The 15,317-nt window shown below is 43.3% G+C and overlaps 1 protein-coding gene across 9 annotated transcripts in view; it reads right to left on the minus strand.

Annotated features, from left to right (window-relative positions):
* Positions 1-15,317, minus strand: part of CSMD2 (CUB and Sushi multiple domains 2) — a 474,291-nt gene that overhangs the window by 40,995 nt on the left and 417,979 nt on the right. For all 9 annotated transcript variants that reach the window (XM_083751582.1, XM_083751583.1, XM_083751584.1 and 6 more), the window contains 6 exons: positions 12,436-12,621; positions 11,455-11,649; positions 6,033-6,206; positions 4,575-4,748; positions 2,405-2,578; positions 455-643 (listed from right to left, as the gene is read on the minus strand). In XM_083751582.1, coding sequence (XP_083607708.1) covers positions 455-643; positions 2,405-2,578; positions 4,575-4,748; positions 6,033-6,206; positions 11,455-11,649; positions 12,436-12,621 — 1,092 coding nt within the window. The remainder of the gene's footprint in view (positions 1-454; positions 644-2,404; positions 2,579-4,574; positions 4,749-6,032; positions 6,207-11,454; positions 11,650-12,435; positions 12,622-15,317) is intronic.

Here is a 15,317-nt window from a genome sequence, read left to right on the forward strand (position 1 = left end):
CCTTCACCACTCAGCTGTGCATCACCTTACTTATCTCTTTACTCACCCTAAACCATTTTAATGTATAGATTCTATGATGTCGGCTTCACTTTAAGAAAGGTTTAACTACTTGAAATCAAACAGCTAAATATTCCTCTGCTCACCATTCTTATTATTCATGAATCTTAATTGGATAAAATCTTAAACACTGTGTTCCAAGTAGATCCATCAGAGAAAGTTTGGTCAAAACCTTCCAATGTGCATTGCAGGCTTTGGCCCAACTAAGCAAATAACTCCAGTTTCCTTAGCAAGATTTGGGTTGTTTGGTGGCATCTACATTTCAATTGGTCAGCTGTAACATGATGTGTATGTGGCAGTGGGAGATCACCATCTCAGAAAAAAGGGGGGGGGGACATTTTCAGAACATGTACCACCATAAGGGAACTCAGCCTCTAAAGGAAACTGAAGAACTTACAATGACACACTGGGAGGGGCCGATCCCAAGTGCCATCCCCCTGACAGGTAAGAACATGGGTGCCCAGCAAATAAAATCCATGGTTGCACTGATATGAGACAGTTGTTCCAAAGCTGTATCTGTGAGGCCCACTCGGTTGCACTTGTCGGACGCTGTTTTCCAGGTGCCCAGGGTCAGTACAGTTTACAACTGCAAGCAAATCACAGAAAAAATAAATAAAACGAAAAACAGAGGGTGTAACAAAGGGGGAAATATTCTTTTAAAACTAAAAAAGGGTGTTAAATTCTTACATAAAACTTTTCCAAAATTTGGTTTCTTTTCCACAATGCATTGAAATTAATGTTGTCGTGGTTTGTTTTTTGTTTTTTTGAAAAATGTTTAATTATAATGTGATTTTTTTATTAAGTAAATACGGTCATTCACAGGGGAGAGGGCTCCCAATCCTGAAAAGAAATGGAGGGTTATAATATACATTGCCAGTGGGATTGTTCCAGGATTGGGGTCCAACCTCACCCCCAATCAAGAGAAAAGACCTTGTCAAGATGTGTGTGTGGGGAAATATTTGACAAGGATATGGAAGGAAGGAGACAAAGGAAGGGAAGGGGGTGTGTGCCCAAGATGGGGGAAAGGCAAAAGGGTGGGAATTCGAGAAGTGAACTTTAATAAAATATATAATGCTACAAGCTGATAGAATAGCCCTGGAGGGCTGAATAACAGGAACAACATTGAGGGGCCTTGAGATAGGAAATATCTCCACTTGTGCCTGGCTGACATGACCTTTGAAAATGTGCACTCATTCCTCCTGCAATCATTTTCTTTTTTTACACATCCTTTTATCCAAATACCCTCAAGGTGGCTTACAAATCAAGCTGCCAAAACAATTCAAATTTCAATAGAAAAATGATATAATCAGTAGATTAAACACTGGTCAGCAACGTATTAAAATGCAAAAGCATCCCTCCCGATCTCTTAACCATCTGCAAAACTCACCCCCCCAACTAAAAAAGAACAACTCTCAGCCTTTCCTGAAAATCACCAGGGTTGGGGGTTGGGGGCTGTGCACCTCTTCAAGAAGTTGGTCCAGAGGGAGGATGGAAGGAAGGAAGGAAGGGATGGGCACACCATAAATATCAGCCTTTTAAATAGAAAGTATAAATTATTTAAAATGTCACGAACAACTCAAGCTATTTACTGATCAACATTCATGCAACACCATGTAAGTGATAATATGTACATTTCACAACCTGGAAGGGTAAAGCAATTTTCACCATAGTTACCTACTGCATCATTTATATATTCTGTCAAAAGTCAGCTATTCAGTATTTGCTTTGGCACTTTCAGTTGGTTTTAATATCCATTTTTAAATATCCATTTTTTCACTAATTTTTGTGCTCCTGTGAGAAAAATGCACTGCATATTCTTTATGAAATACATTGATGCTTCCCAGCTTCAGGCGTGAGACCTTATTCTCCTCCTTTGCTCCTGCATTCTTTTGGCCTCCCTGTCCCCCTTCTGCTTTGCGTAGTCTGGGGAAGACAAGACTCCAGGCCCCTGAGATACTTGGTTGAAGTGTCCCCTATCACCACCCTGATCTGCTTTTTATTCCTTCTCATGAATTATACTGGTTGTCCTTTTCCTGAATCTTTTCCAAATCTAGAATAGCCTTTTGGAGGTGAGGTAAACAGCACTGTACACAGTACTCCAAATGCAGTCGCACCACAGATCTGTAAAATGGCATTTTGATATATTGGCAGTTTTATTTTCAGTTCCTTTTTCACAGCTGAGTCCACTACTGCCCCAAGTTCTTGATCCTGGTCTGTCACCACCTGTCCAGACCTCATGAGTGGATATGTGAAATTAAATATTTTTGCCCTGACATCGATTTACATGTGTTTAACAAATGCAGACACAAAGGCATTATACGAAAAGAAGAAGAGAAGGTTGACTTACTGCGGCAGATGGGAAGGGCATTACTCCACTGGCCGTTTGCCAGGCATTGGGACTTGGATGTCCCTTCCAGGCGGTACCCAATGTTGCAGACAAACTTGGCCACATCATTCAGGTTGAACTGGTTGCCTTGCGTCAGGCCATTCGTTGGATTTCCCGGGTGACCGCAGGTTATGGCTGCCGTGAGAAAGCGGAGATGTTAGCCAGTCCACCCTTGCTGTGTGGCTGAAGTATGGGTGCTTTTGGACAGGGGACAGAACATAACGAGGTGCTATGTGCAAACTTTTTCAAGCACAGAGGATTGCTGCAGGGGAGAGACCCCTAGAACCATCAAGGGGCAAGTTCTTCCCCCTTCTTTGCCCCACCACTGATGCTTAAGTATTTACTTTTGCTCTTTCTTAACATTTTTAAATAGGGAATGTGCTTTGCCCTTTTGGTAGAAATGGAATGTATTTGGTTTTCTAATACTTTTGAAATGTTAAAGTTTCATTTTTTTAATTTTTAACATTTGCATTGTTTGTTATTTGCAATTATTCTTTGTGAGCCGCCTCGGGGGGATTTTTCAGCCAAAAAGTAGCATGTAAATAAACAGTAGCATAACATACCGTATTTTTCGCCCTATAGGACGCACTTTTCCCCCTCCAAAAATGAAGGGGAAATCTGTGTGCATCCTATGGGGCGAATACAGGCTTTTGCTGAAGCTTGGAGAGAGAGAGGGGTCGGTGCGCACCGACCCCTCTCGCTCTCCAGGCTTCAGGAAGCTATCAGCAAGCCCGGGGAGCCCGCGGAAGTTCCCGCAGGGCGCCCTTAAGCAGAGTGCCCCTTGCGCTGGGCAGACATCTGCAGCGTGGGGAGCCCTGCGGGAATTCCCGCAGGGATCCCCACGCTGCGGATAGCAGCCTGCCGCCCAGCGCGAGAGGCGCTCTGAAGCAGAGCGCCCCTCACGCCGGGCATACATCCGCAGTGTCGGGAGCCCTGTGGGAGTTCCCGCGGGGCTCCCCATGCTGTGGATAGCAGCCTGCCGCCTGGCGAGCAGGGCGCCCTGAAGCAGAGTGCCCCTCACGCCGGACAGACACCTGCAGTGTCGGGAGCCCTGCAGGAGTTCCCGCGGGGCTCCCCATGCTGCGGATAGCAGCCTGCCGCCTGGCGCGAAGAGCGCCCTTAAGCAGAGCGCCCCTCGCGCCGGGCAGACATGGATCAGCCCCAGAAGCTCGGGGGACAGCTGGGAGGCGCAGCACCTCCATACCACTGTTCCCTGACCTGGTTTTGTGGGGGAAATAAAGGGAATTTCCCCCCTTTATTCCCCCCCCAAAAAAACCTAGGTGCGTCCTATGGGACGGAGCATCCTATGGGACGAAAAATACGGTAACTTATCCAATGTCAGTCCTACTCAGAGTAGATTCATTTGAATTAATGAACTAGGCTTAGTTAGGTCCATTATTTTTTATGGCTCTACTCTGAGCAGCACTTGAGCAGTGACAGAGTTTAAACCAAAATCGATCTTTTTTAAAAAATATAAATATAAAAAGGGAAAGAAATTATTCTGCTGCCACCACTGCTACCAGTAGGGATGCACAGATGTGTCAACTGTGGTTTCTCTTCTGTTTCTCATTTTTTCAATCTTAAATTCAGTTTTCAATGTTTCAGCATCAGCATGCTAATTTTTTTTTAAGTCCACTTGTCGAACGCCTTGGTGTGAATTTTTCCTAACATATTTGTTTTGCTACACTTCGTTTGTATGCTACAATTTTTAGGGAGCAATTTATCTTAATATATCCCTGTTTTTTCCTAATATTACTATGAGTGCATGCATCTTTATGCATTCTTTCCCCAAATACCTGCATTCTTGTGTAGTTTTTTGGTTGGAGAAATGCAATTGTGAAATTTGGAGAGGTGCACATTTCGAAAGACTTCTGCATTTTGGTTCATGTTTGAAGTGTGAATTAGGTAGGTTTGCCCCACGCTGGAAAGTAAACCCAAATTTCTTCCCCATCCCTAAAATGGTAAACCTACCCCCCCTCACAAAATCCTGAACAGTTTTCTGCCCCTGCTAGTGGGCCCACTGGTTTCCTTGACAGTTGCCCAACACTGCTGACCCTGCCTGTTGCCCCTTTCTGATGTGAAATGCACTGCACCACACACAACTCTATAGTAAAGATAGCAACATACTTACGCACACAGACAGGAGTCTTTCCAGACCAGCGGTGGTCTTGCTGGCAGATCCGGACAGACATCCCAATGAGTCGGAAGCCAGGGTTGCACTGGTACACCACACTGCCCCGGTAGTTGTAGTTCTCACCATTTATTTGGCCATTGACGATGGGGCCAGGTTCGCCACAGTGACCCGCTAGGCAGAGACCAAACCGGGGGGGGGGGGGGAATCAGCCAGAGCTACTGGTTTACCCTAAGAACAGCATATGGTCCTCTGAACCTATACTTGATGTTTTTATTAATAATTTTAATATCTCTTTGTAAACTGCTTGCTTTTTTACTACAATCAAGAGGTAAAAATGTATAAATAATTGCAATCCTGGGGTATGTTTTGAAAAAGAACTTGAGCTTATTTTGTAGAGGTAGACCATAAAGTGCTAAACTAGTGTGGGTACCCAGTTGTGGTACCTTCCAGATGTTGCTTGACTCCTGACTCCCAACTCTCATCAGTCCCAACCAGTGTAGGCAGCGATCAGGGATGGTGGCAATAGGACTGCAAAATATCTAGGGGACGCTACAATGGTTACCTACCCCTAAGAGAAAAAATATTAGAGGGATAGGCACCTGCAAATCAGACGTAAGGCTGGAATTAAAAAGAATTAGAAGAATATTCTAAAACATCTGTGGCAGATGTAGGGTAGTTTGTTACTTATAAGATAATGCTAGCAGTGAGAAACATAAACCATACTTTTTCTTTTCCCCAAATCAGTGTCAAATGGAATTATTATTATTTTTTTAAAAAGTCGAAATGATTTGGGAAACTTTCTCATTTTAAATTTAGATTATTTGCAGTTCCCAAACTTGTTATGTCGAACTTACCCCAGTATTGTCTTGTTTTTAAATTTTTATTATAATGGTTATTGGCTAGAAACAATAAGAATCTGACTGATATCATTAACTTATCATTAATAAATTGATGCCACTCCAAGGATAAACATCAGGTAACCCCAACAACTGGGGAGAAATTCTCAAAGCAACCGTTCTTTCACAAGAATGTTAGAAATATCCCAATCAGGTAGTCAGAAGAACTGCAGAGATTTGTGACAATTCTCTTAGTTGCTTTATTAAGATCATTCATTGGCTTTTCCCGGCAGGGGGAGATAATAAAGGAAGTTCAAGGTATGTTTCAATCTAACAAACAAATAAACTAAATACTGTAATGCAAGTAAGAAAAACCACACATATTTTCTTTTATTGTGCATGCCAATCTAGCGTTTCAGATCCCAGCTGGTTAGCAATGGCAACCAGAGATTAATCAACCAATGTTTCAGTTGATTCATCTATTGGCTTGATTTAAGCTTGCAGCCTCCATTCTAAATCTACATGCCACAGAAATACAGCTTTAATGATGTTCATCAGGGCTACAAACAACGTTCAGTTTAGCGGCTCAAAAGCAGCAAAACAGTACTCAAGCACCTACCTAGGCATGTCACTTCCAATCCACTCCAGAGGCCGTTTGCCATGCACTCCCGCACACGTGAGCCCACCAAGGTGTAACCGGTATTGCAGGAGAAGATGGCGGTAGCACCATAAATGGTTAGGGTCCCAATCTTGTTCCCATTGGGTGGTACAGGCAGATCTCCACAGGAGATAACTGGAGGGAGAGGAGAAACATCCGAGTGAAGGACAAACAACTTGGGTAGAAAGAATAAGCAATGGTCTCCTGCTAGGAATACTCAGCTCACAAAGCTGGATTAATGATCGCTTACATAATGATTTTTTTGCAGGAAGTTTCTATCATATTGAGCATCAAAAAAATGCTTCACACAAGTTTCTTTAAAAAATCTAATTAGCAAAACATTTATATTCTGCTTCTTGCAGACCAAGGCTGGCGCCACAAATGGGTTATGTGTGTGCACACAAATATCCATGTGTCTGCATGTCTGTGGTGTGAAGCTCTTGACAGAATAGCAAAATTATCTGGTGTGGTGTGCTGTGGTCCACAATTTACACTTAATGGATTCTACACCTATGATCTCCGAAGAAGTTTGCATTGTTTTTTTACATACACAGACACAGGTAGGTAGATCAGGAAAAAAATAAAATGAGTTGCAGGTAGCTGTCAATTTGCAGCAGAAGTTTAAAAGAGCCAGAGCAACCTTAGGCTTGTACACCAAAACAGAAACTGCTAGTGATGCCACCAAAACACTTAATTATAATCTTGTTCTGCCAGTCCCATCATACAGATCAAAGGTTATTTCCCTCCAAAGTCCTTCTACAGCTCAGATTACAAAATGAGACACTGCATACACAGCTATTTTTAGTCTGTGTTTTGGAATCAATTAGTGCTCACACAGAGCTAATCAGACAATCCAAAGAGAGTCTCTCTCTCTCTCTCTCTCTCTCTCTCTCTCTCTCTCTCTCTCTCTCTCCCTCCCTCCCTAAAGGCTCCATACACTGGTAGTAACCCCCAGCAATGCTCATAATGTTTAGGATTAAGGAGCAGTGCAGCATAGCTAGGAATACAAAAAACCCCAAATTAAAACTGAAGGCAATCTAATATAGCACAACCAACATTACATGCCATTTTATAACTTGTTACGTGAAAATAAATTCCCTTTGCCCTATATTTTCCTCAAAAAATACTCCACTGCTATGAAAAACTAGTATCTTAGTGTTATCATAGCACTGCCATCAGCACCCTGTTTGCTCTCTGGTTATTTGGACTACAATTCCTACAATCTCCAGCCAGTTGTGCTTTTTGGTGAGAGCTTTACAGTGATGCCTCGGGTTACATACGCTTCAGGTTATAGACTCCGCTAACCCAGAAATAGTGCTTCAGGTTAAGAACTTTGCTTCAGGATGAGAACAGAAATCATGCTCCGGCGGCACGGCAGCAGCAGGAGGCCCCATTAGCTAAAGTGGTCTTCAGGTTAAGAACAGTTTCAGGTTAAGTACAGACCTCCAGAACGAATTAAGTACTTAACCCGAAGTACCACTGTACTAGAAAACATCTAGAAGGCACCAAGTTAGTGAAGGCTGTCATAGCACAACTCCTGGCTTGCTGACCACATGAATCCATAGTGGTGATGTCCACATTTCTGCCTAGTATGTACAGAGTTCAAAAGCGGCAAAAATTTGCTACTAGATGCACATTTTCTAAACTACTGACTTGGTCCATGTGCCCATAAGATCAACAGATGACATTCTGGATCATCTAATGGTTGTAGATGCCCTGTGGACCAGAAACCAAATAAGCTTGTGGAATATTGTTGTTTCAGAGCTGAGGATTGGGGAGACAAAGGGAAGGAGGACAAAAATGTGCACACACCATCCAATTGCCAAAATCTCCACCCCCCCATCTCAGCAGTAATTATATGGAAAATGTGTTATCCAGAGTGCAAAATACTTTTGTAAGACTTCCATTGCAACTTATGACATGAATTTCCTACAAATGAGAGCATTCTCTTATCAAGAATTCTTGTATTTACAGCTTGGTAATTCTTTGAAAGCAACAAACAGATCTGTCTGGCAAAAACTTACTGAACAGTTTTAATATGACAGATTTGGGCACCTGTGAGTAGAGTGAGTAGAGTGAAGACCTCAAAGAAAAAGAGGCATATTCTTCAAGATCTATGCCACAGAAATTGGCAAAGGAGTGATGAACCCTGCTCACTATTAAGGATGGATGCACCTGCTAATTTTTGTTCCTTTCAGGTTCTCATTTTTCTAATCTGAAATTCAGTTCACTCACTAATTTGCTTTTTTAAAAAGTCCCCACAAAAAAAACTATCAGGATTTTAGTATGTGTTTTTCATAATATACAGACTTTTGCAAAGCAATTTCTCCCCAATATAATGCTTTCTTTTCACTAATGTGTGCACTTTAATGGTAAAGGTACCCCTGCCCGTACGGGCCAGTCTTGCCAGACTCTAGGGTTGTGCGCTCATCTCACTCTATAGGCCGGGAGCCAGCACCGTCCGCAGAAACTTCCGGGTCACGTGGCCAGCGTGACAAGCTGCATCTGGCGAGCCAGCGCAGCACACAGAACGCCGTTTACCTTCCCGCTGGTAAGCGGTCCCTATTTATCTACTTGCACCCGGGGGTGCTTTCGAACTGCTAGGTTGGCAGGAGCTGGGACCGAACGACGGGAGTGCACCCCGCCGCGGGGATTCGAACCGCCGACCATACGATTGGCAAGTCCTAGGCGCTGAGGTTTTACCCACAGCACCACCCGTGTCCCTACTTTAATGCATACTTTCCCCTAAATATTAAAGGGCAATGTGAATTTCTGTACACAATTTTTGGCTGGAGAACTGCACTGCAACATTTGGAGAAGTGAGAGTTTCAACGACTAGCTGTGTTTCAGTTCACAGTTAAAATGCCGATTGAACCAAATCCTCCCCACCCCCAATTCCTACTCATTACACAAAAGCTCACCTGTCACTCAGCTATGCTTCTGTGGAGATTCTCATGGGGATTGGGATAGTAAACTGATTTTTTAATTTAAGTAGCAATTTCTCCTTGACAGTTTGGTTTGGCTTCATTTATCCCACCACAAAATGGGGAAGCTAGAATAGCTATGCAGTACAGTATGTGTCCTTGCAAAAGTGAGAAAATGTTCTTTTATATATATATATGAAGCCTTTTTTACGGGAGGGCAGCGGGGAGAGGGGATGACAACACTTTTCATAAATGCTGAGCTTAAAACACAACACTTTTGTCAGGGCTTACAAGACAGCTGTCACAGCTTCTGCTCTTGTTAGCTTGCTGTGAGTGACAGACTAGACCCTCTGATTTGTTTTTAAAAGCAGTGCTTATAGAAGACTGAGCTGGGGCACTTTTAGTGACCAGCTCTGTCAGCAATGAAAGGCACCCCTTGCCCAAACATGGATCACTGTGAAAGGCAGGTGTGTTTGTATGTGTTTGTGTGTGTGGGGGGGGGGTATCTGTCTATAAAATGAAAGTTACTCTGAATGGTCAATGCTTGTTCTCACTTATGCAATTGCTCAGGAACTCCAGCTTGACCAACCACTCCAAAAATTATTGCTTAGAACAGGAATGGGAACTGGATCTGCCCAGCAGGCTCAATCCAGACCTCTCCCAATTCCTATGGGCTAGTTTGACATGTGGGCAGAGCATCACAATGACAGGTGAAGCATTCTCCTTTGCTCTTGTGGTTTGAAATCAAATTGTGCAGACTAATGAAAGCAGGGAGGTTGCTTTCAAACTGCACAGGCAAAGGAAGTGTTTCTCTTATGCTTCTTTTGTCTGTGTGGTTTGAAATCAAACCGCAGGGGCAAATGAATGGGGTTTGCAGCAGCTGCTGATCAGATACTCAATGGCTACTGCTTTCTTTGCCTGTATGCAATCCAACTATGCAGGCAAATGATTTGCTGTATGTGTCAAGTAACTGTTCAGTACTGACAGCACATCTTGCTTGCCAAGGAACAACCAGGAGTGCACTTCAGGGGTCCTGATTATTCCTTTGCAGCCACCAATTTTCCTTGCCCCACCTAGGATAGATCATGGAGTATCTGGGGGTGATTTGGGGGAAAATGACACTGTGGGCTGTATTAGAAACCCCTGCTAGGCCTACAGGTAAATAGATATTTAAACTAATTTGCAATGTATGTTATTTACACTCTTCCAGTTTCTGAAGGTTGCTGCCAAAAGCAGCTGATGTGCACTTAAGACTGCACTCCTAAGCATGTCTCCTCAGCAGTAAATTCCATTGAATTTAGTGAAGCTTACTCCCAGGTAAGTGGGGTTAGGATGACGGTCTTTTTTCTGCTTCTTACTGTGAATTTCAAAAACCAGTAGAATGCATCACTCATTATTGTTCTTTATATATGAAAATAAATTATCCCTTGTTAGCTGTAGATTTTATCTCTGCTCCTCAAAGTCCTAGCCTGTTTGTCAAAGTGGGGAGAACCATCTGAATTTGACTGCTAATTCTAAAAACTCATTTTAAAATTAAACTTCTCCTTTTCTTCTCCTCCCACCCTTCCCTGACGCCTGAATGAGGGGAATGAGATTGTGAAACTAAGTTAGAGAGAGTGGCTACAATATTAACCTCACTTACCTGGGAGTAAGCATCACTGAATTCAAAGAGGCTTATTTCTGACTAGACACGGTTAGGTTTCACGGTCATTAGCTATGAAAGGGAAAATGGAGGGGAGATAATTGATTTGCAAATATCTATTGATGGCTGAAAGGGAAGTAATAGTTCTGCTCTATTCTGCCTTGGCCAGACCACATATGGAATAATGTTTATGGTGCTGGGCTCTACAATTTAAGAAGGATATTGACAAGCTGGAATGTGTTCAGAGAAGGGCAACCAATATGTTCAAGGGTCTGGAAAACTAGTCTTATGAGGAATAGATGAGAGAGGAGAAATGACAGCGATCTTCAAATATCTTAAGGGCTGCCACATGGAAAATGGAACAAGCTCTGGAGGGTAGGACACAATACAACGGATTCAAGTTACAAGAAAGGAGATCCAGAAGAACTTTCTGACAGTAAAAGCTGTTTGACAGTGGAATGGGTTCCCATGGGAGGTTTTTAAGCAGAGGTTAGATGGCCATCTGTCATGGATGCTTTAGTTGAGATTCCTGCATTACAAGACATTGAACTTGATGACCCTTGGGGTCCCTTCCAACTCTACAGTTCCATGATTCTATGAAATATGAATATCCATTTTGTGTTACATAACATATATTTCTGCATTAGTGAATGAAATGGAACACCTGAGTGAGATCAACTATTTGCTGCAAAACAGAATATACCAGATGAAAGTGCAAATGAATATTGGAACACATTGCAGCATATTTGTCCATCCCTCATCATCTTTATCTTCTCATTTCTGAGCAGCTAAAATGCCAAGGTGGCAGCTAGCTTACTTCTGCAGGTTGGCTTGGGCTCTCTTATGCTCCAGGTTTCATTGGCTTGACAGTGGATGACACGGTAACCTGTGTAGTAGTACCCGGGGTCGCAGATCAACATTAGTTGTGCATTGTACTGGTACTGGGTCTCGTAGATCAGCCTCCATCTACCATGCTCCACAGCAATGCTGCCAATATCAGGGCAGCTAACCGCTGAGCACCAGCCATGGAAAGAGAAGAAAACAAAAATAACAAAATTACCTGCAAGAAACCAGACCAAAGACCCACCACCACAGCTGAACATTGACCAGTATTGTGACCTGATGAAGCTTACAAGTAAGGCAAAATGGCTGCTTCTGCCACTGTTACTGAGCTCAAATATTTGGCAATGCATGAAAGTAGTTGTGAGTTGGTCACAGAGAGGGATGCTTGGAGGGAGCAAAAGGCAACACATCACAATTAGGATACTGCACCCTCATTCCAACCATTTAATGCTACCAATGTGACACTTGATAGTTTGTCATTGTTTAATGGTTTGTAAGATGCACTGGGAACCTTTTTCTGCCTGAAGTTTGGGTTTGTTTCTTTTTAAGTTCTAAACAAACAAACAAACAAACAAACAAACAAACAAGGTGAAATAGCTAAATGGATGAATAGCTTATTGGAAACTCTGTGATTGGAGGAAATATACATCCAGACCAGATGCTGAGGAGGACAAATGGCAAGGAAGGGTAGGTCTTTCAGAGGTAATTAGCCATGCAAACTGAAAAGGGAATCTCCTTATTCTTGAGCACCAGATGATAGGAACAGACTACAAAGGAAGGTTCTTCAAGTCTTCCCAGAGGAATGACTGGCCATTGATGGAAACAGAATGTTGAACTACACAGACCGTTTGTCGGATTCAGCAGAGCTCTTGTATTCTTCTTAAATAATGCCTGATGTTTAGTTCAACAAACATATAACTCTCAAAAGGGAAACATTACATAAAAGGGGACTTACCCACACATGGAAGAGGGTTATTGCCATTACTCCACTGCCCGTTTGTCAGGCACTCAATGCTGGATGCTTCCTGGGCTTGAAGGTGGAAACCCTGCTTGCACTGGAAGACTGCTTTGGTGCCCACTGTATACTCCTTGCCAAAAACGACCCCATTCTTTGGCGCTTTGGGAACTCCGCAGGAGAGGGCTGGGAAGGAAATGGTGGGGTGTGCCATCATTTGCACCTTACATGAGTTTTTTGCTTCTCTAACTGGATTATTCCAAAAATAGCCCTTCTTGCCTATCCACAACCTCCCACCCCAGAAGCACATGAAACAGCAATGCTGTGACTGCAAAATTTGGAATAAAAATATAGATCAATGCAAGTGGTAGAGATAATCCATTCCTTCTCCTTACCTCCCCAACGACTTTGACCAATGATTAAGCAGTGGTTCCAAAGAAAGGGGTGGGGCATGAAACAGCTGGCCCCACTTCAGCACCTTATTTGCAGGCAAATAAAAATTAGGGGGCAGCTGTGTTGGTCATGATTCAACCATGAAACAATTTGGGCGCTTGGGGGAAGAGGGAACTTGCAGCTGCAGTGCAGAAGGAGTTTTCTTTCTTCTTTTCTTTTTCAAAAGGAAAAAAAGGAACTCTCCATAATTACAAGTCCCTCCCTTCAAACAAGAAAAGTACGAATTAAGTAGGTCCACCTGAAAAACAAGCTGAAATTAATTCCCACCCTAGTCCTATTGCTGCCCAAATCATTTTGCCCCATTCTTTTATTTTGCTTTGTGGGTTTCCCCTGCCCCCCCAAAAACCCCACATCCAAATGCCCAAAATGAAGTGAAAGGAGATCTGTCCTATTCCAGATCTGTAAGTAGTGTTGGCAGAACTACACCTGGTTGTATGGTGCTTAAGTATCTGGTCTCAAAGGCAAATGAAGGCAAAAAAGAGAGTTCAAGTTCATGACACAAAAATCCAGACCGCGTTCAAATGGACAACAGACAGTAGACAGGAATGGACATCTGGGGAAGAATTCTCATAAGCGCCTCAGTGGGGAGTGTCATATAGTTAGCAAATGACACAAAGTACACTGTAAGGATCTCACAATGCCATAGCTATGGGGTGAGGGATGCTAGCTGGGGTTTTTTTGCCCTAGGTTAAACCTCCAGATGAGTGGCATTGAGGTTCCCAGGCTGTGTACATGTGTACACAAATGCATGCATGTGGTATGTCTGCCAAACTGCGTCTCTGACCAGGCTGAAATAAAGCCCAGTTTTTTCACCCCTGGGGTCTCATTCCCTACAGTGGGGCCCCTAGAACAACCCCATCCACTTGAAACAGTGCCAAATGCCCCACTCTTCCTTGGCATAAGGAGAATGAGAGCTGTTTAAACTTAGGATGAAATAAAGTGGCAGCTGGGATAAGGGGGGGGGGGGAAGAGGCCTGCACAAACGGATCTCACTGGCCAGCACAAGGGTCATCAGTCGCATTCTGGCTTTGCAATGATAATTGTGTGCATGTCATCTGAGCCACTAAGGAGCTCAGCAAATCCTTTGGCAAGGCCAGGCGTCTAGACGGCTGCTTGTGATGAATACCAATTTCACACAGCAGCAGCAGGAACAGCAGCAAGCACAGCAACAGGCGCCTGGGAATCCTTGCCCCTTCCAGCTCCAGTGCTGTAATCTCTTTAACCTTCAGGTGTTATCTGATCAAAACAATCAGGAGGGCCTGGTATGCAGCTTATCCCCACCTCCCCATACAGTCTATTCCTTTTCTTTTCTTTCAAATCACTTTTCTGCCTGATTCTTCTGAACTTCTGCACACAGACTCTTCTCTCTCTCTTTTTTAGATACTCATTTTGTACATCCTGTCCGTGCAAAACATGAGGGCCATTTTCCAATTGCAGGGCAGGACAACTGTGGAGCTGGCCCAGGCAAAGGGCTGTAGCTCAGTGGTACAGCATCTGTTTTGCATGCAGAAGGTCTTAGGTTCAATACGCAAGGGCACCTCTTGCCTGAAACCATGGAAAGGTTAGTGTAGACAATTCTGAGCTAGATGGACCAGTGGTCAGACTCAGCATATGGCAGCTTTCTATGTTTTGAAATATCTGCTCAGAGTTCACACAGCAGACAGCTTACGCTGTCCCTCAGCCCATCTGCTCAGGAGTCAGAGGGGAATTTGTCCCATCCGTATAAATCAAGGAAATACTAGTGTCAGGGCCGGATGGGTGTGTGTGTGGTTGTACCTGAACTTAGAACATATATTCTCCAGCTCAGCATCCCTCAGTCAAATCTTGAAGCCCAAATTGCAGCAGACCACTTTGTTATTCATGCAAGGGCAGCTGACTGGCGTGAATTAGGGAAGCTTTTAAATACAAATTGTATAAAATTTCTCCCCCATCCCTAACAGCACTGGCCAAAGTCAGGAGCCATCAACACATACCCTTATTCCTTTCTGTACACAAGCTATACAGGTGTTGAACACTACATGCAAATATCTGTATAAGTGGACAGCCCAGGTATTTGTGTATGCTGTTTAATATACATACATGAAACCATAGTGCAAAACTATCAGGATGATGATGCTCATCTTGGTCTCTCAGCTTGAACTTCAAAACTAGGAACTAGTGCCTGAGCTTGCTTTTTCCTTCTCCCCCTCCCCCCTCCTTCTCTCCCCCCCCTTTTCCCTCCTCCCTTCCAGTCCCTGAGGGCATGGGCTGTCTTATCACTGATATTTGTAAGCGGCTTTGGAAAGCACATTTCACCTTAAGAGCAAAGGTAAAATGCTTTAGATATATAAATGGTATAAATATTGTGGTGCATTATATATATATATATATAGAGAGAGAGAGAGAGAGAGAGAATGAGAATACTATTAGCTTGTTATAATAAAGGCTTT

This window comes from Podarcis gaigeae (assembly GCF_964106915.1).
Source record: "Podarcis gaigeae genome assembly, chromosome: 8".
Lineage (NCBI taxonomy): Eukaryota > Metazoa > Chordata > Lepidosauria > Squamata > Lacertidae > Podarcis > Podarcis gaigeae.